We start from the raw sequence: 23156 nt of genomic DNA, 5'->3' as shown, positions 1-23156 counted from the left end.
ATTTACATCAGTTATTGTAACCTGTCTATGTTTTGCCATCCAAATTGCCACTTGTAGGTAATGTCAATGTTGGTACGTAAACATTAAGCTACTGTAAGCCAGACAGCTAATGAAAGTCTAGCTTTATTTTGAAGCTGCGCCTTCACCACAAACAGGGTTATTTTAATTTTGAGATTACTTTATTTTAATACTGCAGTTATTGTGATCAAGCATAAACTGAGGTTCTCTATTCAGTGACCATTTTGTTTCTGTTGCTAATGTATAGAATAGAATAGAATAGCCTTTATTGTCATGTGCACTCAAATGAGTGCAGTGAAAAGTTTGTAATGTAGCCTCTCCATGCCATTTTAGGTACAGGCTACCTAGGTACAGACACTTTGTGTTGTCACAGAATTGAAATAGTAAAAAGAAAAGAATAGCATGAGAATATAGAGTTCAAAAGTCCGGAATGAGAATAAAAGCCATCTATAGCTTATGCACGTTTATAGCCCTTTTCCAACATGAGTCCATACCTGCTGCTTCAGAACGCAAGGCCTCCATGCAGTGGCCTCCATCCAGGACTCACTCCGCTGCCGCTCCAGGCTCCAGTCCGCGCGTTCTCTGCCCCTGCTCTGGGACTTGGTCTGCGCGCTCTCTGCTGCCAGTCTAGGCTCTGGCTGCAACTTGCTCTGCTCCGTGCCCCGGGATATGGTCCGTCCTCACTCTGCCACTGCTCTGAGACTCTGCCCACGTGCTCTGCTCCTGCCTGGGCTCTGGCCGTGACACATCTGTCTTTGTTTCACCTCCATTCTCCAGGTAGGGTAGTTTAAGAAATTTGGTGGTAGGCGGGAAAAGAAAAACTGCTGCAAAAGGGAAAAAAATAGAAAGGAAAAGGAACTGGTGAGCAGAGGAGCTCCGACTGGAGTGTCTTACACTGATGCCATCTTGAACAAAGGTGATATCAGTTATATAATTCAACAACATACAGTAAAACTAGTCTTTGTAATATCTGTAATATGTAATGGTGTTTGCTTTGTATTCAGTGTGGTTGTAACTAATTGATCAACGTTTGTATGCACTGAAACAAAGCAGTCTATTTCTAATACAACCATGCAAAATGTTGCTTTGCTGAGTGTGGAATTAATTGCGGGTAAGTAACTACTTTTTGTTTGCTCTCTTCCCAGACTAGTTAACAAGATAAAACCAGGTGTCAGTAAAAGGATCAACCGCCTGTCCACACCAATAGCTGGTCTGGTAAGTTGAATACTTCAAATAATTTGTAGTACTTGTTATAGTAAATCATATAACCATACTTGGGGACCAGGTATTTACAATCTTTACCAATGATTTGGATGAGGGGCCCAAAAGTAATTTTCCCAAGTTGGGGAGGATGCCAAACTAAGTGGGTATGTCTGTTGAGGATGATGCAAAGAGGTTTGAAGGGGATTTGGAGAGCCTGAATGAGTGGGCAAGAGCATGGTAGATGGAAGAGTGGTAGAATAATTTTTAAATGAATGAGAGACTGGGAAGTATTCATGCCCAAAGGGACCTGGGTGTCCTTTGTCATGGGTTACTGGAAGTTAACAAGCACATCGAACAAACAGTTAGGAAAGTAAATTCTATGCTTGACTTTATCACAAGACAACTTTGAGTATAGGAGTAAATATGACTTGCTTCAACCTTATAGCACCACAGTGAGACTGCACCTGGTGCATTGTGCGCAGTTTTTGTCCCCTTACCCAGGGAAGACAGTATTTGCCAAAGAATGTGTAGCAGAGGTTCACCTAGGTAAGGACAAAATATTTGGGTATTTTTAGTGGAGAGGCCAAACTTAGTTCTGACGTGAGAGAATTTATTGCCATTCAAGCTGTAAACTTTTAGCTAATATGGTTTGAGTTTCACCATCACATCATTTTTGCAATATGTTTTCAAGGTTCCTGCATTTCATTTTGGCTATTTTCCTCCCCCTCCCAGCTATGTGCCAAACTGGTTGGCAGAGTGTTACGATGTGCCTTTTCTGGTGGAATTTGTGTGCTCATCATAGAAATGGCATCCATTGTATGAACTAACTTCCCGCCGTTATCTTTTGGAACAAATAGGTTGAGAGATTGAATAAGTTGAGCCTGTCTCCGGAGTTTAGAACAATGAGAAGTGATATCATAAAAACATGAGGTGCTGAGTGGGTTGACAGGATGAACGCTGGTGGTTCATTTCCACTGGCTGGGGGAATGTAGAACAAGCAGGATACAATTCCAGAATAAGCAGTTAATCATGTGGGACTGGGATAAGAAATTTCTTCACTCAGAGTCATGAAACATCAGTTTTCTAGCCAAGAATGCTTTGTTGTCAAGCATATTCAAGACTATATTTTGCATCTCAGGAAATTGAGTGATATGGGGAATATGATATGCGGGAAAGTGGAGTTGAAACAGCTAATCGTCCAAAAAGATGTTGAATAGTCGAGCAGGCTTGGATCCACTCCTCCTATAGATGTTTTGAAGCTACTAAATATTGAGACATTTGAGTTTAGGTTTGGTTTTTCAGGGTTTTATTATGCACAATAAAAACTGCTGTCAGTGATGCAAAAGGCCATGTCCTCTGGATGCTGAAAATCTGAAATAAAATCTAAATGATGCTCTACAGCAACTCTGCCAGGTTCCTTCAACAGCACCTTTCAAGTCTGCAAACTCTATCACCTGGAGGAACAAGGACAGCAGGTGCGTAGGAACATGACCTGCAAATTGTCCTCCCAAGACACACACAACATTATTTCTTTTTCTGGGTCAAAATCCTTCCTAACAATACTGTTGGTGTACTTACACCAGATGGGATGCGGGTTTCAGAAGGCAACCAACCTGCTGTGAATGGTTAGAGATGGTCAAAAATGCTGTGGTTTTCAGTGATTCCCATGTTCCATGAACACTTTAAAAACTACCTTTACACATCATCTTGACTTATTTTGTGAATTGTCTGATCAACACTTTTGTTTGACTTACACGGTTTGCCTTTTCTCATTTAATCTTATCTGTCTTCTGCCCTACCTGTTCCATTCCCAATTGTCCTTTCCACCTTGCTGCCCCCTCATTTCTCTCTATCTCCCTGTTTCCCTGGCTCTGGTCATGCCTAAAACCCATCACATTTCTAACTTACTCCAGGTCCTAGTAAACAGTCGATGACCTGAGGTGTATTTGTTACCCTTTCCACTGATTCTGCTTGACCTGCTGAGAATTTCTAGCATTTTTTTTTATTTGTATAACTTGAGCAGGCTGTTTTACGTTCTGGAGATGCTATTGATGCCTGAGGTACAAAGAGTAAAATTAAAAAGGTTTGCTTGAGGCAGTGGCTTCATTCTTCACATTCATTACCATATTTTCCTACTCCTCCCCTCTGAGCCTGTTATATTGAATTATCTCTGAGGTATGTGCTGTGATTTCCCCCTCCCTACGACAAGTGTTGGTGTATACAAACAAAGCAAATATTTTGTGTAGCAATGATCAGGTTATTTCTGCCACATGTTAAGATGTTAAGTTATATGGACCAGAAGGTTCCTGATTCTCCATTCTGGTCTGTGCCTCATTAGCGAGGCTCACCCTTGGCTGTATCTGGGAAGTTGCTATTTACTGCAATGTAGCTGTTACATTATTGACTCAGTTGTGAATACCTTCCAAAAAGGTATGCTTTGTTTGATCAAATGCATCTGTGTGTGGGGTGGATCCTCCAAGCTTTTGATTGTAACAACTAAATACACTGAGACAATTTCTGTGATGCTTGTTTATTCCTACTTCCATGTTCTAACTCGTTAATCAGCATCAATCTTAGTGTGGCACTTTTTACTAATCGGACAGAGATCTTTCGCATTGTTGATGGATTTGTGCTTGAACAGCATTTGGGCATTGCAACTATCGCAGACATTGACATACGAGGTGATCTTCTTTGCCGAGTATATATGTGAAATGCCAGCAGCAGTCGCTACTTTGAAACTTCATCTGACATCTGTATCCTAAACTCCTGCATATCTTGGCAACATGTCCTGTAGTGCCTATTGGAATCCTTGGCTCCAATTATTAAGTAGTGGTAAGGGGAGTTTAAAGCTAGTGTAATAGAGGTCATGTAACAATTGAACTAATAGCCTTTAGTGTCTGCCATTGTCAGTTTGTCTGGCCTACACATGTCTCCAGATCCACAGCAATATGGCTGACTCCTAGCTACCCTGTGAAATGACCTGACAAGCGTTTGTCCATTTGGAGAGGAGCCATAAAAGCTAGCTCACATCCCAGGGAGGAATAACAAAAAGGAAAACATTTTATTTGTGTGGGTAAAAATTGAGGCTGACTAATGCAAGAATATCCTTATGGATGAATTATAGATTGATATATACAGTATATACAAAGGTATGGTTTCTGGCCTAGAAGATGGGATTCACTTTAATGCAGCAATTTAAATTTTTTTGCATCTTTGAATTCCTTGTAAAATAAAAAAGATTTATTTTCATGACCAGTAGATGTCTTGAAGTTCTTTACAGCTAATAAACTACTTTTGAAGTGTAGACACAAAGAAAAATGCTCTTGACTACAGTCTTGTGACAGTTGACAGCCACAAACAAATATCCATTCCAATATACTACCTTGCAAGTAAACCCTTTCTGCCAGTATTCCAGGTGTATTAAGTTATCTAGTGTCCATTACTCCTTAAGGGCTAACGTGATCCTTCTAAATCTAAGAAAAATAGATGTTGGCATCTTAATGGGAAATATTATCCAATTTAGCTTTCCAAGAGTATTAATCTCCACTTCTGGAGATTCCAATGGCACCCTGCACTTTTCACCGCTCATTATTATCCAGGAGTAGCCTGGTCTTGACTTTAGTGTCATGATGACGAATCATTACTCCTGGACCTCCAGCTATATTGAAAACGCACACCTAAAAATGACTGTGGTAAATCCAGAGCAGTGTAACTCCGTGTCTGTTTGGAAGTCCTGTCTTGGATTATCGTCAGTTTGGGGAGGATCCAAAAATGTCACATCTGATGGGTGTCAAACTTCAAAATGAAGGCTTCAATGGAAGAAATGAATTATAAGCTGAATTTTTAATCTCCCATGAATTATCCTCGACTATGAACATGATGGGCAAAAAATAATTAGTCTGGGGAAGAGACATGTTTTTTTTTCTTTCAAAAATACATTGGTATAGGCGTTTTAAAAAGAATAGTTTCAATCCTGGTTTTGTGTGTAATGTGAGTAACAGCTGAAGAAATTCCTAGCCATACTTGAACTGCAGACTTTTTTTTTTAAAAAAGTCTCTACTCTCCTTGATGGAAGCCAGATAGCAAGTGAAACTGACACTGAAAGGAAACAACAAGATCTTCCAATTGACCTGCGAGCGCCAAGCATCTCAACCAGCCATTCCTCAAACATCATCAGTACTGCTGGTATTGTCCAGTGTAAAAGATGCAGTGTTCCATTGCTTGCACTTCTTTGCACTTTGAGACTAATCAGTACCCCTCTTTAAACTTCCGACTTCTTTTTGATTCACCTCTTCTAATCTGTATGCATATGTGTTACGTTATTTTTGTTTTGCAATTAATGGCTAATGAACTCTTCTGACAACTCATGAAAGCCTGGTCGAATTGGCTCCTTCTTAAACTTAACCTACTTTTGTCTGGGAGAAAGGTATTCACAAGTTTGGTTTTGGTGAATAAAGAAGGGCAGCCTAGTCAATCCCACTTACTGAGTCGCTAGAGAAAACACCGTGTGGAGCTGGAGGAACGCAGCAGGCCAGGGAGCATCAGAGGAGCAGGAAAGTTGACGTTACGGGTCGGGAAACTTTTTCTGAAGAATTTCCCAACCCGAAACGTCAACTTTCCTGCTCCTCTGATGCTGTCTGGCCTGCTGTGTTCCTCCAGCTCCACACTGTGTGTTATCTCTGACTCCAGCATCGGCAATTCTTACTATCTCTGCGGAGTAGCTAGACAATTTTGGGCACCCCATCTGAAACTACACTAATTTGGGGAACCTTGCCTGGCGACCGGTGGTAATACGATCTCTGTACACCATTCCTATTGTCAAATTCAGAACCATGGTAATTTGTTCTTCAGAACCCAGGAATGCCTACCTTGGGGTGAAATGAAATGATATGTTACCACCTTCAGGGAGGAAGAGCACTAAAGAAGAAAACTTGCTTTTGAAAGAGAGATTTAAAATAATTTTTTGAGTAAATGCCAAGAATGTAATTGGGATGATGTCCTTGATGTACAACTAAGCTCAGCAGTATACAGGTGCTGAAATGAAAGTGAATTGTACACAGCTGCTGCCTATCCCACCATGTGCAATAGAATGGGTTTCCTCATTGACTTGTACTGTTAGGAATTCTGAATTCTCCAGCCTTGTTGGAAATGGTTGAAAATATTTCCAAAAAGATTCATTATCCCTGATTACTGTTAGCAAATAACTTTTAAGGTATCTGAATGTGAAAGATTATCTGCTATATTGATTTATACTTGAGACAAACAACGACAATCAAACTGCCTCTCTCCTTCCTTATCTCTTCTGCCCCCTCTGTCTCGTGCCCCCTCCCTCCCTCCCTCGCTTGCGTGTGTACACTTCCCCACCCTGACCCCTCCCAGACATTGCTGTGACAATTTTTGTTATGAGCAATACTAAGGTGATCTCTGGCCCAATCGATTTCCTTTGTGAGATCCTAGCTTCATTTTCCCTTCAAGAGAAGAAATTGAAGAGCACTATGTTCCTCCCGTGTACGTCATTTTACAGATAAATGTTTTCTTTGAAGAACCCGTACTAATAATGCCTAACTAAATGAATATTTAGAAAAAAAACTGTAGTTTCTTAATGTAGAACTAAGTATAAAAGTTAACATCTACCTTCAAAGCAGTCAGATATCATTAATGCAGGGCCACCTTAATCTTCTGTGATTTATTTTGTGCATTTTCTGTTATTTATTTATGGCGGAAATTTTAGTATTAAAAAATTATATGAGTAACTACCTTGAAGGCATTGGGGATGAGTGATTTTTAACTTGTCATGTGCTGACTTGCAGTCAAGATGGACATGTTAGAATGTACACAATTATATCCCTTGTCAGTGCGTTTGTAGGCCATCGAGGATTGTATGGTATACAAAGCCTTGCCCTGTAGAAGCTGCAGGCATTTAATCAAGGATGACAAACAGATTTGGGGTAAGAAGATCTCTGCAATAACTAAAATATTGCAGTAAAAGTACAATAAGTGTGTGCTCTTGTTGTACCTGAGTCATTGTGGTTTGGAACACACTCTCTGGCTTGTAAATAGAATTCTTTGGCATTGAGAATAAAGTTCCAGCCTCCACTTAACTCATGTTCATTAAATGAAGCAGTCATGTAAAGAAGTTTCATTCTTTCTTTTTCAGCAGATTACAAAGTTGTAATGTGCAGGCTTGACTGTTTTTGATTAGATAAGTAAGGCAGTAAAGGATGAAATTCAATTTAATTCTAGAAAGAACTGTGTCTTTGGACTGGAGTTGAGCAAGAAAGCATTATGGCATAAAGGGACTGTTTGTTTCTGTCTTTTGCTCCCTGACCTGTTCTGTAAAACCAATGCTGCATGAATAAAATAACCTAAGAAGTAGTGACATTCTGACTAAATGATGTGAAGGTGGGCTGTGCTTTAATCACCATTATGACATTGGAGAAACTTGTTTGCTCTGCAGATTGCTTTGATTCCTGAGAGGCAGGCAAGTTGTACCTCACTACCTTGCTAACGAGTTTCACTTATATCTATGATAAATAGCTTCAGAATAGTGTCTCATGGCACTATTGTTTCCTGGGGATTGAGGCAAGATTACATGGTGCCACTAGAAGCATGAACAAAATTCTGTCCAATATCTTAGACAAACATTTCTGTATCTAGTTTTGGATAATGTGATGTTCTGCAGAATATCTGCTGTGTTTATGCGTATTAATTTAGCTGTTTATGCTACACTTTGTTATCTATCTTAATTCTCACTCACAAATATTGTTAACTTATCACCTGTGAGAGGAGCATCAATTTCCCAACACCACTAATTCATTGAACATATACAGTTGTATCTTCATAACAAACTTTTGTGGGAATGTTAGTGCTATTTAATTTGAATTCCAAAGGCTTGGGAACATTGTGGAAAGGTTCATTGAAGTATGACAGCGGCAGAATAAAGAGTCCTTTTTTAATTTGTTCCTTCATGGGTTGTGGGTATCACAAAGTTTGCATTTATTAGCTATCTCCAATCCACCTTGAAGATGGTGGTAGACTGCCCTTTTGAATCACTACAGTCTGTCCTGAAGGTACTCCCTCGGTACTGAGTGTATAAATGTTTAGGACTTTGAGGTTGGAACAGACTGCTATTTCTAAGTTGGGATGATGTGGAGTTTGGATTGTAGGTGATGGTGTTCCTGTGCTTACTGTTTGATTGCCTCCCTATGTACCACCTTAAACATGCATCCATTTCATCACTGGTACACTGTGCCCATCATGTGTACCAACGAGATGCACTGCAACAACTCACCAAAGCTTCAACAATGCCTTTCCAACCAAGATTTCTGTTGCCTGTGAAAAAGGAAGACCCAAGGACATAAAATTCCCAGCCTCTGACCTCCTGTAGGTAAAGTATTAATGGGGCCTATTCAGTTTAGTTTGTGGTCAGTGATACAGGATCGTGATAGGGGACTTGACATTGGTAATGCCATTGAATGTCAAGGGGAGGCAGTTACATCCACATGTTGCAGATGGCCATTGCTTGACACTTATTTGGTATAAATGCTACTTGTCATTTATCGTCCTATCTTACCGCGTGTAGGCAAGGAGTATTTTATTTCCTGAGGAGTTGCTAATGTAACTGAGCATTGTGCAATCATTATTTGAACATCATTCTGATCTTGTGATAGAGGGATGATCACTAATGAAGCAGCTGAGGACAGTTAGGTCTTGTTCACCACCCTGAGGAGCTCCTGCAGTGATATCTTGTGACTTGTATTGATTGGTCTCCGATAAAAGCTAACATCTTCCTTTGCGCTATGCGATTGTAACATAATGATTATTCCAGATCCTCACTGTCTTCAACTTTGGATGCTACACTTGGTCCAAAGCTGCCTTGATGTCAAGAGCAGTTATTTTGATGCTAACTCTGGAATTTGACTCTTCAGTTCTGAAGCTGCAATGTGATTATCAACCACGTGGTCCTGACCAAACCCAAACTGAGCATTGGAAAATTAGTTTATTGTTGAGCAATTATGACTTGGATCATTGACCCCTTCTGTTGCATTGCTGATGATCAAGAGTAGCCTGGTAAAGTTGTAATTGGCTGAATTTGTCCTGCTTTTTTGTGCAAATATATATCAGGACAATTTTCTGCATTGTTGGGTAAATGACACTGTTGTAGCCCTCCTGGAACAATTATGCTAGGGTCAAGACTAACTGTGGAGCATAAGTCTTCAGTACTTCTGGAATCTTGTTGGGGTATTTGGCTTTTCTATAAGCCATGCACTTGGCCAGTTCTTGATTTCACATGGAGTGAATTGAATGGGCTGAAAACTGCTGTTTGTGACTATGCAGGCTTCAGTTGGAGGCTGAACTAGTTAAACTGGAAAAACTCAGCAGGTCCATCAGCATTACTAGAAACTGGTTAACATTTCAAGCCCAGTGTGACTGACTGACTGAATTAATTCTGAATAAGAGCTATTGACTGTCAACATGCTCAACTGAACATTTTTGACTTGGTGCAAAGCACTTGCCTTTTTCCCAAACCCTGAATGTTGTTTCACTTAAAATCATCCGATTGCCTTTTTGAATGCCTCAGTTGAACTTCCCTCCACCACACTTTGAGGCTGTGAATTCCAAACCTGGACATCTTGAGTGGGGGAGGGTAATTTTTTATTTCTGCCTCGCATTTGCTTTTTTAACAAAACTCTTTAAAGTTGCTCCTTCAGGCGTTTGATCGTTTCGAGTGGGAACAGTTTCTCCCTATCTACTCTGTCCAGCCCCTCCATGATTTTGAAAACTTCTATCGAGTCTCCTCTCCTCTTTATTCTAATCTTTCCTTGTATCTGAAGATTGTTATCTCTGGAACCATTCTCGTAAACCTCTCCTGCACGCACACTGTCTACAATGCTTCACTTCCTCAAGTGTGGCACCCACTACACCAGTTGAGGTTTAACCAGTGCCCTTATGTATGTTTAGCATGATCTCCCTGCTGTTGTACCCATTCCCTATTAATTGAGCCTAGAATGCTGTATGCCTTATTATCAGCTATCTCCACCTGTCTTGCCACCCTTTTAATGACTTATGCAAATATACACCCAAATCTCTGCTTCTGCATGCATTACAAAAAGTTCATCACCTATCACTTCTGTGTGTTGAATTTCATCTGCCATCTATCCGCCCACTCCAACAAATTATCAATGTCTTTTTGGAGCTCTGCGCCGTCTTCCTCACAGCTTAGAATTCTCCCAAGTTTTGTCACCTGCAAACTTTGAAGCTGTCCCCTGTGAACCAGGATTCAGATCATTAATGTGTTAGGAAAAGCCAGGGTCCTAATATCAACCTCTGGGGAACTCTGCTGCAAATCTTCCTCCAGCCTGAAATATGCCCATTACCAATTACTCTGTTTACTGTCGCTCAGCCAGTTTTGTGTCCATGTCGCTCCTGTCCCCTTTATTCCATGAGCTAACACTTTTTCCTCACCAGACCAAAAAAACACAGAAGAATTGCAGATGCTGGAAATCGATCAAAATCAGAAATTGCTGAAGAAACTGAGCAGGTCTGGCAGCGTCTACGGAGAGAAATTAGTCAACGTTTCAGGTCCAGTGACTGTTCATCAAAATCAGAATGTTGTATGATGCTGCGTCAAGTGCCAGTTGGAAGTTAATAAAAAGCGAAAGAACTGCGGATGCTGTAAATCAGGAACAAAAACAAAGTTGCTGGAAAAGCTCAGCAGGTCTGGCAGCATCTGTGAAGGAAGAAATCAGAGTTAAAGTTTCGGGTCCGGTGACCCTTCCTTCGATAGGGCGGCATGGTGGCTCAGTGGTTAGCACTGCTGCTTCACAGCGCCAGGAACCTGGGTTCAATTCCACCCTCAGGTGACTGTGTGGAGTTTGCACATTCCCCCTGTGTCTGCGTGGGTTTCCTCCCGCAGTCCAAAGATGTGCAGGCTAGGTGGATTGGCCATGCAAAATTGTAGTGTTCAGGAATATGTAGATTAGGCGGATTATAGGGGGATAGGTCTGGGTGGGATGCTCTAAGGGTCGGTGTGGACTTGTTGGGATTAAGGGTCTGTTTCCATACTGTAAGGATTCTATAATCTGTGAATTTAGAGCTTCCAGCAACCTCTGTATTTGTGCCAGTTGGAAGTTCATGTGTACCATGTCAACAGCCTTGCTCTTATCGACCTTCTCTGTTATCTCTTCAAAACAACTCCAAGTTCGTTAAGATGCAACTTTAACACAACAAATCCATGCTGACTCATCTGAAACAACCCACGTTTTTCCATGTGACTATTAATTCTACCCTGAATTTGTTTCTGGAAGGTTCCCCACCACCAAAGTTAAAAGACTGGTGTGGACCCTACTGCATTGTCTTCAGTGCTTTGTTGAATTGCTGCTCAATGCAGAGTCCTGATGGAGCAGCTGAAAGAGAGTCAGGCTGTTGCTGGATAACTCTGTGGAGCTGATCTCCCAATTTTGGCACTAGGCCTCGGATTTGAGTAAAGACAACTTTGTGAGGTCAATCGGGTTTGACTGTTATTCCAAATCTGATGCCAAAATGGAATTTCTACTTTTTTTTTGTTAGTTTTTGTAGTAATTGATATACATGAGTAGCTTGCTTAATCATCTGAGGGCAGTTATTTTGAGCAATATGGGCTCAGCGGTTATTTAAAGTTAACTTTTTCCTTGAAATAAAATGCAGAATTTGACCGTGTTTTTGAAACAAATGGTGGTTTTGTTTTGAATGGAACTACTCAAGGACTTGAAAACTAGCCTGAATGCTTGGACAAGGCATTGAAAATGGAAGGAGCCTTTTCTGTGAATTAGCGGCCTCTATTATCCAAATGAATACAGGATCTAGTTCACAATAGACTTGCAGACTTCCTGACTTTAGAGTGGAATTTCAAAGAATAGTGTGAAGAATCCCATTCTATCACAAGGATGTGTGAGAAGGATGTCACAAAGAAGATTATTGTGTGGGAATGGTCAGGTCATCAGATCATTTGCAGACAAATTTACAAACAGATACTATAGTGATGATGAGGTGCCGGTGTTGGACTGGGGTGGACAAAGTCAGAAGTCTCATGACACCAGGTTATAGTCCAACAAGTTATTAGCTAGTTAGTTATTGGTGTTGTGTGACTAGATACTATAGTCACATCACAAAAACTCAGGGGATTCTTCCCAAGCCCTGAATGATATGGGCTTTGATGAGAAATTTAGGAGATTCCTGACTGAAACTTTGCTCAATGTAGAGACCAACAGTCATATTTTCCAATCCAGTCTTGCTGTTGAGACAAGATTCTTGCTAGTCAGTGGTGAAAAATGCATTAACAGTGATTATTATTAGCTAATCTCACTTCATTAATAAAAACCAAAAGAATTGCAGATGCTGTTAATTGAAAACAAAAACAAATTGCTGGAGAGGCTCAGCAGGTCTGGCAGCATCTGTGGAGAGAAATTGGACTTAACCTCTGAGGAAGCGTCACTGAACCTGAAATGTTAACTCTGAATTCTCTTTACAGATGCTGCAGCACCTGCTGAGTCTTGCCAGCAATTTCTGTTTTTGTCACTTCATTAATATGCAGATCCCCATTCTACAAACAACTAGATCAAAACTAGACGCTGAGAATTTGTGACATGAAAGTCACAAGACTATGGTGGGAATCTGGAATGCATTGCCAGGTGGTGGTTGTTGATAGCAGAGGCAGGAAACCTCACAACCTTTGAAGAACACGGATGAGCACTTGAAATGTCAAAGGTTATGGGCCAAGTGCTGGAAAGTGGGATTAGTGTAGGTAGGTTAGTGTAGTGTAGTGTAGTGTAGTGTAGAGTCTGCGGGCTGAAGGGCTGTGCTGAATGACTCTGACTCTCTCTCTCTTTCTTTCTGTGACTACCTCATTGAGAAGTACTTCAGTATTTCCTGAAATCATGAAGCACACAATGTGAATACAAATACTTTCTCTGAACTGGGGATCAATAAAATCATTAGAAATCTGACACAATATGAAGAGTACCATCTATGGGAAGCTAGGGAAGTGATTGCTGGGCCCTTTGCTGAGATATTTGTATCATTGATAGCCACAGGCGAGGTGCTGGAAGACTGGAGGTTGGCTAATGTGGTGCCATTACTTAAAGGTAGCAAGGAAAAGCCAGGGAACTTTAGACTTGTGAGCCTGACAATCGGCGGTGGGCAAGTTGTTGGAGGGAATCCTCAGGGACAGGATTTACATGCATTTGGAAAGGCAAGGACTGATTAGGGATAGTCAACATAGCTTTGTGCATGGGAAATCATGTCTCACTAACTTGACTGAGTTTCTGAAGAAGTAACAAAGAGGACTATTAAGGGCAGAACGGTGAACGTGATCTATATGGACTTCAGTAAGGCATTCAACAAGATTCCTCATGGTATACTGGTTAGCAAGGTTAGATCGCACGGAATACAGGGAGAACTAGCCATTTGGATACTGAACTGGCTCGAACGTAGAAGTCAGAGGGTGGTGGTGGAGAGTTGCTTTTCAGACTGGAGGCCTGTGACCAGTGGTATGCCACAAGGATTGGTGCTGGGTCCACTACTTTTCATCATGTATATAAATGATTTGAATGTGAACATAGGAGGTACGGTTAGTAAGTTTGCAGATGACTCCAAAATTGGTGCTGTGGACAGTGAAGAATGTTATCTCAGATGACAACGAGATCTTGATCAGATGGAGTTAAGTTTAGATAAATGTGAGATACTACATTTTGGAAAGGCGAATCAGGGCAGGACTTATACGCTTAATGGTAAGGTCCTGGGGAGTGTTGCTGAACAAAGGGACCTTGGAGTGCAGGTTCATAGTTCCTTGAAAGTGGAGTTGCAGGTAGACAGGATAGTGAAGAAAGTATTTGGTATGCTTGCCTTTATTGGTCAGTGCATTGAGTATAGGAGTTGGGAGGTCACGTTGTGGCTGTACAGGGCATTGGTTAGGCCACATTAGAATACTGCCTTCAATTCTTGTCTCCCTCCTATCTGAAGGATGTTGTGAAACTTGAAAAGGTTCAGAAAAGATTTACAAAGATGTTTCCACGGTTGGAGGGTTTGAACTCTAGGGAGAGGCTGAATAGACTGGGGCTATTTTCACTGGAGTGTCGGAGACTGAGGGGTGACCTTATAGAGGTTTATAAAATTGAGAGGCATGGATAAGGTAAGTAGAGAAGGTCTTTTTCCAGGGGTGGGGGCGTCCAAAACTAGAGGGCAGAGGTTTGAGTTGAGAGAGGAAAGATATAAAAGGGACCTAAGGGACAGTTTTTTTCACACAGAAGGTGGTGCGTATATGGAATGAGCTGCCAGAGGAAGTGGTGGAGGCTGGTACAATTACAACATTGAAAAGACATTTGGATGGGTACACAATTAGGAAGGGTTTAGAGGATATGGGCCAAATGCTGGTAAATGGGACTAGATTTATTTAGGATATCTGGTCAGCATGGATGAGTTGGACCGAAGGGTCTGTTTCTGTGCTATATATCTCTGACTCTATGCTCAACAAAAATGCCCATTCAGTAAATGCAAGGATTTTAGGGTCTCGCAATAAAGCAAAATAAAAGCCAGCAAGCTGTTCATGTGAGCCTTGCATTTACAAATAATTGCCATATTTAATTTCAAATAATTCAGACTTATTCACAATTTTTGTCTGGAATTTACAAGTGCATGGCAGCACCATAACACATTGTGGTTATGTGATGTAACACTGTTTGTTTTCTTTTATAAAAAGCATACATCACCTGGCAGGCTGCAAGAATCCACCGGTAAATTGAGGTTTCTGAGGTTTAACGGTTGTCCTCCTGGTTTCTGATTCATATTTTTATCAGGCATTGTCCTCCCTGTCTGTTGTACCTGAAGGCACGGCCTTTGCTTGTTGTCTGCTGATGTTTTCTTGGTAATTTTGCTTGTGGCAGTTTGCCTTAGGATTTTATTCTTAGGAGCAGGGTGAGGATGCGTGATTTGACCTGATCTCCGCTGGGATGGGAATGCAACCTGCTTAGGCATAAAGCCACGTGAGAATTGAGCTATCTGGCCCCCTTCATAAAACAAAAGAAAGAAAACTGGGTACTTCGGGTGTGAATTATGCCCATTAACAGACAATGTGGGTGGAATCTGCTTAGTGGTGAGCTTGAAGGAGGGTAGTGGTGTGTCTGAATCCTGTTGTCTTCCTGTCCCACCACCAATTGAGGCCCTTGTGTGACCACTGTTTGTCAACTTAAAAGGCTCATGCTGCCACCACTGGCATTAACTCTGCAGTGGCTTGCATGACCGATGATAATGTGTGGTCTGCTTGTCACCTCCGAAGGTAAGAGTCGGGGAGAGGCTCCTCTCGATCAAAGGCGCTCAGTGCCTAATTGTGCAAGTGGTCGCTGGAGAAGGAAGAACCCCCGGACTGCCACACCCTACCTCCCCAGTCTGAGAATCTTCACCCACCCTACATTATTTGCCTGAGGCCATGTTTGCTCCATGATCCTGGGACTCTAGTGGGCATTCTTCCTGCAATAGTCATGCCAGCCTTAAGATGTGGCTACGCAAGCATGCTGCCAGTGTCTGATTGGCTTGCAGCTCTTGGAAAGTGAGACCTCTGCCTTTGGAGGTCTTGATTCCAGGGCCAGTCACACTGGTGGCTTCACCACTGCCTGATTACCTGGTAGAGCTTTCTATTAAAAGTCCAAAGATGAGCAGGTTAGGTGGATTGGCCATGCTAAATTTCCCATAGTGTCCAGGGATGTGCAGGCTAGATGGATTAGCCATTAGAAATGCAGGAATAGGGAAGTGTATGGTCTGGGTGGGATGCTGTTTGGAGGGTTGTTATGGACTTGATAGGCCAAATGGCCTGTTTCCATACTGTCAGGATTCTATGATTAAAAGATAGCATAGGTTCCTTGCAGGCTCTTCAGCCCAGGAAGTCAGATTCTGCCCTGCATTTCTACTGCAGTTGAAAGTACTGCACAGAACTTTTCTGAAAATGTACCATTCGAGTGGTCTGGGAAGCAATTAATTTCCAATTGACTTGGCAAATATATATTTTGTGACATTGCAGGACACATCAGGATACATCTCATTTAATAAGAAAATGCAAATTATTTGGTACAATGCTCATGCATTTAATACAGCAGAACTTCAGACAGCAACATAACTGTGATAAATAATATAATAAAAATTAGTCATTTTGTTTTGTTACAACCCTTCTCTATGTTTATCCTTTCCAGTCTCAGATGTGGAAAAGTGCCGGACAGCTGGAATGTTGAACGATATACCCATGTTTCAAAAAAATGGAAAAGCCCAGTCAGTTTAGAAGTTTTTTTTATATGCAAACCATTACCGTGTTCAAAATTAGTTTTTAACTTGGAAAAATGTAGGTTAACAAATGGCAATCAGCAGAGTTGTTGTGTTGGGCTTGCTTGATGGAATTGAAGTTAAAAATGGTTAAAGTGCATACAAAAGTTCAAAATCTTCTTTCAAATAGCATACCATAGGCAGAATTGAAGCCCATAAGATTTTCAATTAGGGGGCTGCCAGCTCTGGCCAGATTCATTTTTGATGACAACTGCACAAGTGGCATCGTGGAAGCCTATGTTTGAGTTGGCTGTACGAACAGGCTGAAGTACAAATTCTGCCGCATTTCATCTGACTACTGTTGATGGTACCATGTATCATGGGCCAGACTAAACCCCTCAAAATATATCAAGGAGATAGCCTAGACCCTAACCCTTATCTTAATTAAAGGCAAGTGTAAGGCTCTGTTCTAGATGTGATTCGATTGGCCCACTATTAGCCCTTAATCAGCCCTTAATTCTTGCAGCACCGTTAAAATACAAACAAAAAAAAGGCATAAATTAATTGTATTGAAATACTTGTAGTTAAATAATATTATTTAACTACTAATCATCGACTGTTCCAACATAGCAGCATCCCATAAACACACCCTTGCGTGGTAATTAAGCAAAGGTTTCAATCTCACGTTCAATCTTCTGACTCAATCAGCAGAGGAAAGAAACAATCTTATGATTTTTAAGAGGAAGCCTCGCTGTCTAAATCATTGCTTCAGCAGCCGGGAGCTCAAGCATTTAGGTCAGCAGAAGCCTTTCTCGCTAACTGAAAATCAAATTGAAAGCCTTTCTGTATCTGCGTGAGCCCGGACTACACTAACTTCTGCTGCTTTTGTCTAATTTTAAAAACCTCCGGGAGCTCAATGCTGTTTACCTACTGCTTCTGAAGCAGACATGTCAGCACCATGTGGCCACTCTATCTCTAGAAGCGCAGAATGGGGATCTGGGTGAAGCAGTGTACAACTTGCACGAGATAGCCTTGTGGTGGGGCTGGGAAGGGGACAAATTATCACATGGGAAATGCCAGTTGTTGAGGTGCAGAGGTTGTATGTGAATGTGACAGGAGTTGCATTCGGTAGCATTCTCGTGAAGGGCACAGTGACACCATGTAGTGGAATGCAATGTCGACCAGTTGCATGTGTGATGCTATGTGCCTTTAAGAGATGTTCTATCCTGCCTCTCTTGAAGGATGTTGACACCATGGTGGCCCATAGGGATTAGAGCTGGAATCACTTCTGTTTGCCATTTATATTAATAACTTAGATGAGAATAAAGAAGGCATGATTAGTAAGTTTGCAGCTGACACCAAAATTGGTGGTAGTGGACAGTGAATAAGGTTATCAAAGATTACAAAGAGATCTTGATCAATTTGGGTCAATGAGTTAAAGAGTGGCTGATAGAATTTAATTTGGTTAAAAGCAAGGTATTACATTTTGGCAAAACAAATGAGGGCAGAACTTAATAGTGTAAAAAGTAGCACCTTGGGTAGTGCTGTAATACAGAGAGACCTAGGGGTTCAGGCACAGATCTCTTTGAAATTTGCATGACACATAGACAGGGTGATTAAGAAGGTGTTTAGTATGCTTACCTTAATTGCCCAGACCTTTGAGTACAGGAGCTGGGACGTAATGTTCAGATTGTACAGGATGTTGGTAAGGCTTTTCTGGGGTACGGTGTCCAGTTTGATCGCCTGTTACAGGAAGGATATTATTAAGCTGGAGAAGGTTCAGAAGAGATTTACCAGAATGTGGCCAGGACTACAGGGTTTGAGTTATAAGGAGAGGCTGGGTAGGCTGGGACTTTTTTGTTTTACTGGAGCCTACCAGGTTGAGGGGTGACCTTTATGGAGGCTTATAAAATCATGAGGGGTTTAGATAAGGTGAATAAAGTTCTTGAGTAGATTTGTAGCTCAGGTTGTGGATGCTGTGATTGGTTGGCTCACCAGGCTGGTTCGTTAGTTCGCAGACATTTCATTACCCAGCTGGGTAACATCATCTGTGCAGCCTCCGATGAAGATGGTGCCTATCACATGAACGACAGCAGGAAGATACTGCATGCCCAACCACACTCATCACGCTACCATACATCAAGAATACATCTGAACTGATCACCAGACTCCTACGACCATTGGGCATCAGAGTAGCACACATACCCACGTCAACCCTACTCCAACTGCTAACTCGAATCAAAGACCCCTTACCCTCTATTGACAGAAACAATGTAATACACAAAATTCCATGCAAGGACTGTGACAAACATTACATTGGACAGACAGGAAGGAAACTGGCCGCAAGAGTACATGAACACCAACTAGCAACAAAAAGACACGACCAATACTCACTCATCTCCATTCACACGGATAAGGAGAACCACCAGTTTGATTGGGACGACCCTAGGATAGGCCGAACAGAGACCAGCACGGGAATTCCTGGTTTTCCACCAAGAAGGCCATCAACAAACACAGAACTAGACCTAATATATACACCACTGTGAAGGAAAACCGGAAACGAGGTAATCAAATCCAACACACCCAAGAGTTTAAATACCAGGTGCGAAAACACAACGGTGCTTCATTGGAGGCTGCACTGATGATGTTACCCAGCAGGATAATGAAACGTCTGTGAACAACCATAGCACAAGGCCAGTGGTAGGTGTCTTTTCCTTTGGGTGGGTGATTTCAAGACTAGGTGACATTTTCAGGTTGAGAGGAGAAAGATTTTAAAAAACAACATGAAGGGCAACTTTTTTTTAACTCAGTGTTTCATTTGTGGATTGAACTTCCAAAGGAAGTGATGGATGTGGGTACAGTTTAAAAGACATTTAGAAAAGTACATGAATAAGAAATGTTTGGTGGGATATCGGCCAAATGCAGGCAGGCGGGACTAGTTTAGTTTGGAAACATGGTTGACATGTACTGGTTGGACCAAAGGGTCTGTTTCTGTGCTGTATAACTCTGACTCTATTCAACCACCTGGGTTTCATAAATGGAGGCAAAAGCAAAAAAGTTATGCTAATCTCTTATTAGTTACTGCTTCACCATTAATGGCTGTCCCCCATCCCAAGGTGGATATCAAGATGTTGGAAAGGAATGCATTGAGATCTTTTGGAATCCCACCCGAGATGAGGGGCTTCAGTTTTGTGGGGAGACTTGAGAAACTGGGAAATAAAACAAACAATTTTGTCTGTTTCAGATCACCAATATCCAAAGTGCTGGAGAAACTCAGCAGGCCTGGTAGCATCTGTGGTGAGAAAGAGTTAATGTTTTACGTCTAGTGACCCTTTGTCTGACCCTCCTCTCTTCAGAAGCCGCCAGACCTGCTGAGTTTCTCCAGCACTTTGTCTTTGGAGAAGCTTGGGTTGGTTTGTAGGAGCAGGCCAGCTTAATTGGAGGTTCGGAGATTTTGAAGGGTTTTGATTAGAGCAGTGAGGATAAACTGTTTTTACTGGATGTAACAAAAGCCCAAGGCAGAGAATTTTAAAAAATTGACAATAACTAGAGCATGGATGAAATGTTTTGTCTTTGAATTGGAATATTCTGTTTGTATACACTGCCTGAACAGGGTGGTGGAAGCAGATTCAATACATTTTTTAAAAAAAAAACTGTCAAAGGATTTGGATTGATACTTGAAGTGAGAAAATATAGACTTTTGGGTAGTGGAACTAATTGGATTGCTTCCTTAAAGAGCGAGTGTAGTATAGTTGGCTGAATGGATTTGTGTTGTGAGATTATAAGATCAATTAGCAGCTGCTGACTCCTGTTTGAATTACATGTCTATTTCCATTCTGAAATTGCTGTTCACCCTCAGTAGGTGAGACTATGGCTATTTCTAATAATAACTAGACATAACACATGCTGAGGGGACAGATGAAAGGCTGGATTTTCTGAGGAGTGACAGTCAGATGGAGATTACCACTTGGCCACTTTTTAACATTATCGAAGCTTTTCCAACAGGTCAGTTATAGTGCGGAACGTGAGAGAAGGCAAGGCATACCACCTTTCTCAGCTGTCACTGGCCAACTTGTGATTTAACTATCTAGTCTCACTGTGAATTTGACAGCAGGGTATGGAGGGATGTTGAGTCCTTGGCGTGGGGAGGGAGGTAAGTTGCGGATGGGTTCAGTTGAATAGTTATTCAGGAGTTGGCTTAGACTATTAAAAAGAAACCTAACTTCTAATGAGTGACTCTTTTCTCTTAAATGCAGTGGAACACTCTGATTTCTGATTGAAGTAGATACTTCTAGAGGGTACCAGGCTTGGCGAGTTACCTAATAGAATCTTCAATTTCCCAGGCAATTCCCTCAGTTTCCTATGTCAAGGATTCTGCAGGGTCTTTATGCACAACTCCCAGGCATGCTGCAGAAATGACTGTCCAGTGAAAAATCTGGGGCATTGTTTCTGTTTGCAATGCTACAAGTGAAAATAATGCCTCCTGTTCTCCCCCTGCAAAATGTTGATTGGTGGGGGCTGTAGGACAAATCCCGACAGTTCGGAAAGTAGCATTAACTGCTTTTAAGGTGAGATTTCTATCCATATCCCGAGAGGGGGTTCTGCTTTAGAGTTGACTGATTGTCTGGCGGGTCCATTGGTCCAGTGGTGCCCCATAAACCATGGCTGGGACTACAGGCAGCCCCAAGTGCTAAGAGGTCTGGACTGACAGGCAAGTCAAGGGTTCGGGTCTTGGGAAGAGGCAAGTGAGGGACTAGGTTCAAGAGCCAGTGATGAGGGTGGATTAACTTCAGAGTCAGTGTGTCTTTAGACCAAAGAATACATTTTCCCACCCCCCGCCCCCCCACCCCCCAGCCCCACCTTCTTGGCATTGGCTCATTGACTTCCTCTATATGCCTGTTGGGGTTGTAATGCAAGTAGAAACCTCATAATACTCGTGGCTATTTGTTGGCCATCAATGCCTCTTGAAAGGAAGTACAGAAATCGGTTTCTTTAAGTTGGCTTTAACAATGGGGAAGAAGTGTCTCTTTTGAGGTCTGGAAATGTTGAGCTTCACGATGTTCGTTAGGTGAAACAGACTGAAGGTAAAGCAATCAAAGATTAGGTGCCCTCGATACCATACTTTGGCAAATCCATTCAAGGATGCATATCATAGTCATACAGCATGGAAACAAACCCTTTGGTTGAACCAATCCATGTCAGCCATAATTCCAAACTAATCTAGTCCCACCTGCCTGTGCTTGGCCTGTATCTCTCCAAACATTACTTTACTTGTCCAAATGTCTTTTTAATGTTTTGACTGTACTGGCATTCATCACTTCTGCTGGAAGTTTATTCCACACAGGAACCACACTTTTTTTTTTAAACCAGGAAATTGCCAATCCTGTCTTTAAAATGTTTCTCCTCTCCCCTTAGAAATGCTCCCTGGTCTTGAAATTCCCCACCTTAAGGAAAAGACGCCTGCCATTCACCTTATCTATGCCCATCATGATTTTATAAACCTCTAGATGGCCACCCCTCAACCTCCTATGCTTGAGTGAAAAAAATCCCAGCCGATCCAGTCTCAGTCTTGTAACTCAAACCTTCTATTCCTGGTATCCTGATTAAATCTCTTCTGAACCTTCTCCATCTTAATAATATCCTTTCTATAACAGGGCGACCAGAACTATAACCAGTACTCCAGAAGAGGCCTCATCAATGTCCTGTACAACTTCCATATGCTATCTCAACTTCTATACTCTAAGGTCTGACCAATGAAGGCAAGCATATTAAATGCCTTCTTAATCACCCTTCCTGTATTTGACGTAAACCTCAAAAAATTATGTCCCTGAACCCCTAGGTATCTCTGTTCTACAACACTACCCGCGACCCTACTTTTAGTTGTAGAAGTCGTCCTCTTGTTTGTTGTACCAAATACAATACCTTGCATTTATCCAAATTAAGCTCCATCTGCCACTTTTGAGCCCACTTGCCCAAATGATCAAGATCTCTTTGTAATCTCAATAGCTTCTTCACTGTCCATATACCACCAATTTTGGTGTCATCTGCAAATTTACTAGCCATGCCTTGTATATTCTCATCTAAATCATTTATAGAAATGACAGCATCAATCCCCGTGAACATCGTTAGTCACAGGTCACCAGTCTGAAAAACAGGTGTCCACTGTCGCTCTGTCTCCTGCTGTTCAGCCCGTTTTGTATCCGATTGGCAAGGTCACCCTGAATTCCATGTGATCTAACTTTATTAAATCATCTACCATGGCGAATTTTGTTGAAGGTTTTACTAAAATCTAAGTAAACAATGTCTGCTGCTCTGCCCTCATCAATCTTCTTGGTTACTTTCTCAAAAAATAATTGAGACACTGTTTTGCTCGAACAAAACCATGCTGACTATCCACAGTCATTCCTTGCCTATGTAAATGCATATAAATCCTATCTTTCAGAATCACCTCCAGACTCAAGTCAGACTCTCAGGTCTATGTTCCCAGGCTTCACCTTTACATCTCTTCATAAGCAAAGACATAGCATTAGCTACTGTCCAATTATCTGGCACCTCACCTGTAGTTATAAATGATAATATTAGATCTTCAAAAGAATTATGTGCCTACTATTTTGTTGCTCATAACATTGGACACTGAAGTGATTGTGATA

The 23156-nt window shown here is 41.6% G+C and overlaps 1 protein-coding gene across 4 annotated transcripts in view; it reads left to right on the top strand.

The window, feature by feature from the left end:
* LOC109921271 (LIM domain only protein 7-like) overlaps positions 1-23156 on the top strand; it is a 218675-nt gene that overhangs the window by 69119 nt on the left and 126400 nt on the right. For all 4 annotated transcript variants that reach the window (XM_048598226.1, XM_048598224.1, XM_048598225.1 and 1 more), the window contains exon 4: positions 1164-1233. In XM_048598226.1, coding sequence (XP_048454183.1) covers positions 1164-1233 — 70 coding nt within the window. The remainder of the gene's footprint in view (positions 1-1163; positions 1234-23156) is intronic.

This window comes from Rhincodon typus, chromosome 6 (genome assembly GCF_021869965.1).
Source record: "Rhincodon typus isolate 14 chromosome 6, sRhiTyp1.1, whole genome shotgun sequence".
In the NCBI taxonomy this organism is placed as follows: Eukaryota; Metazoa; Chordata; class Chondrichthyes; order Orectolobiformes; family Rhincodontidae; genus Rhincodon; species Rhincodon typus.
The sequence above is the reverse complement of the archived record's forward strand: the minus strand, read 5'-3'. Positions and strand labels throughout refer to the sequence as shown.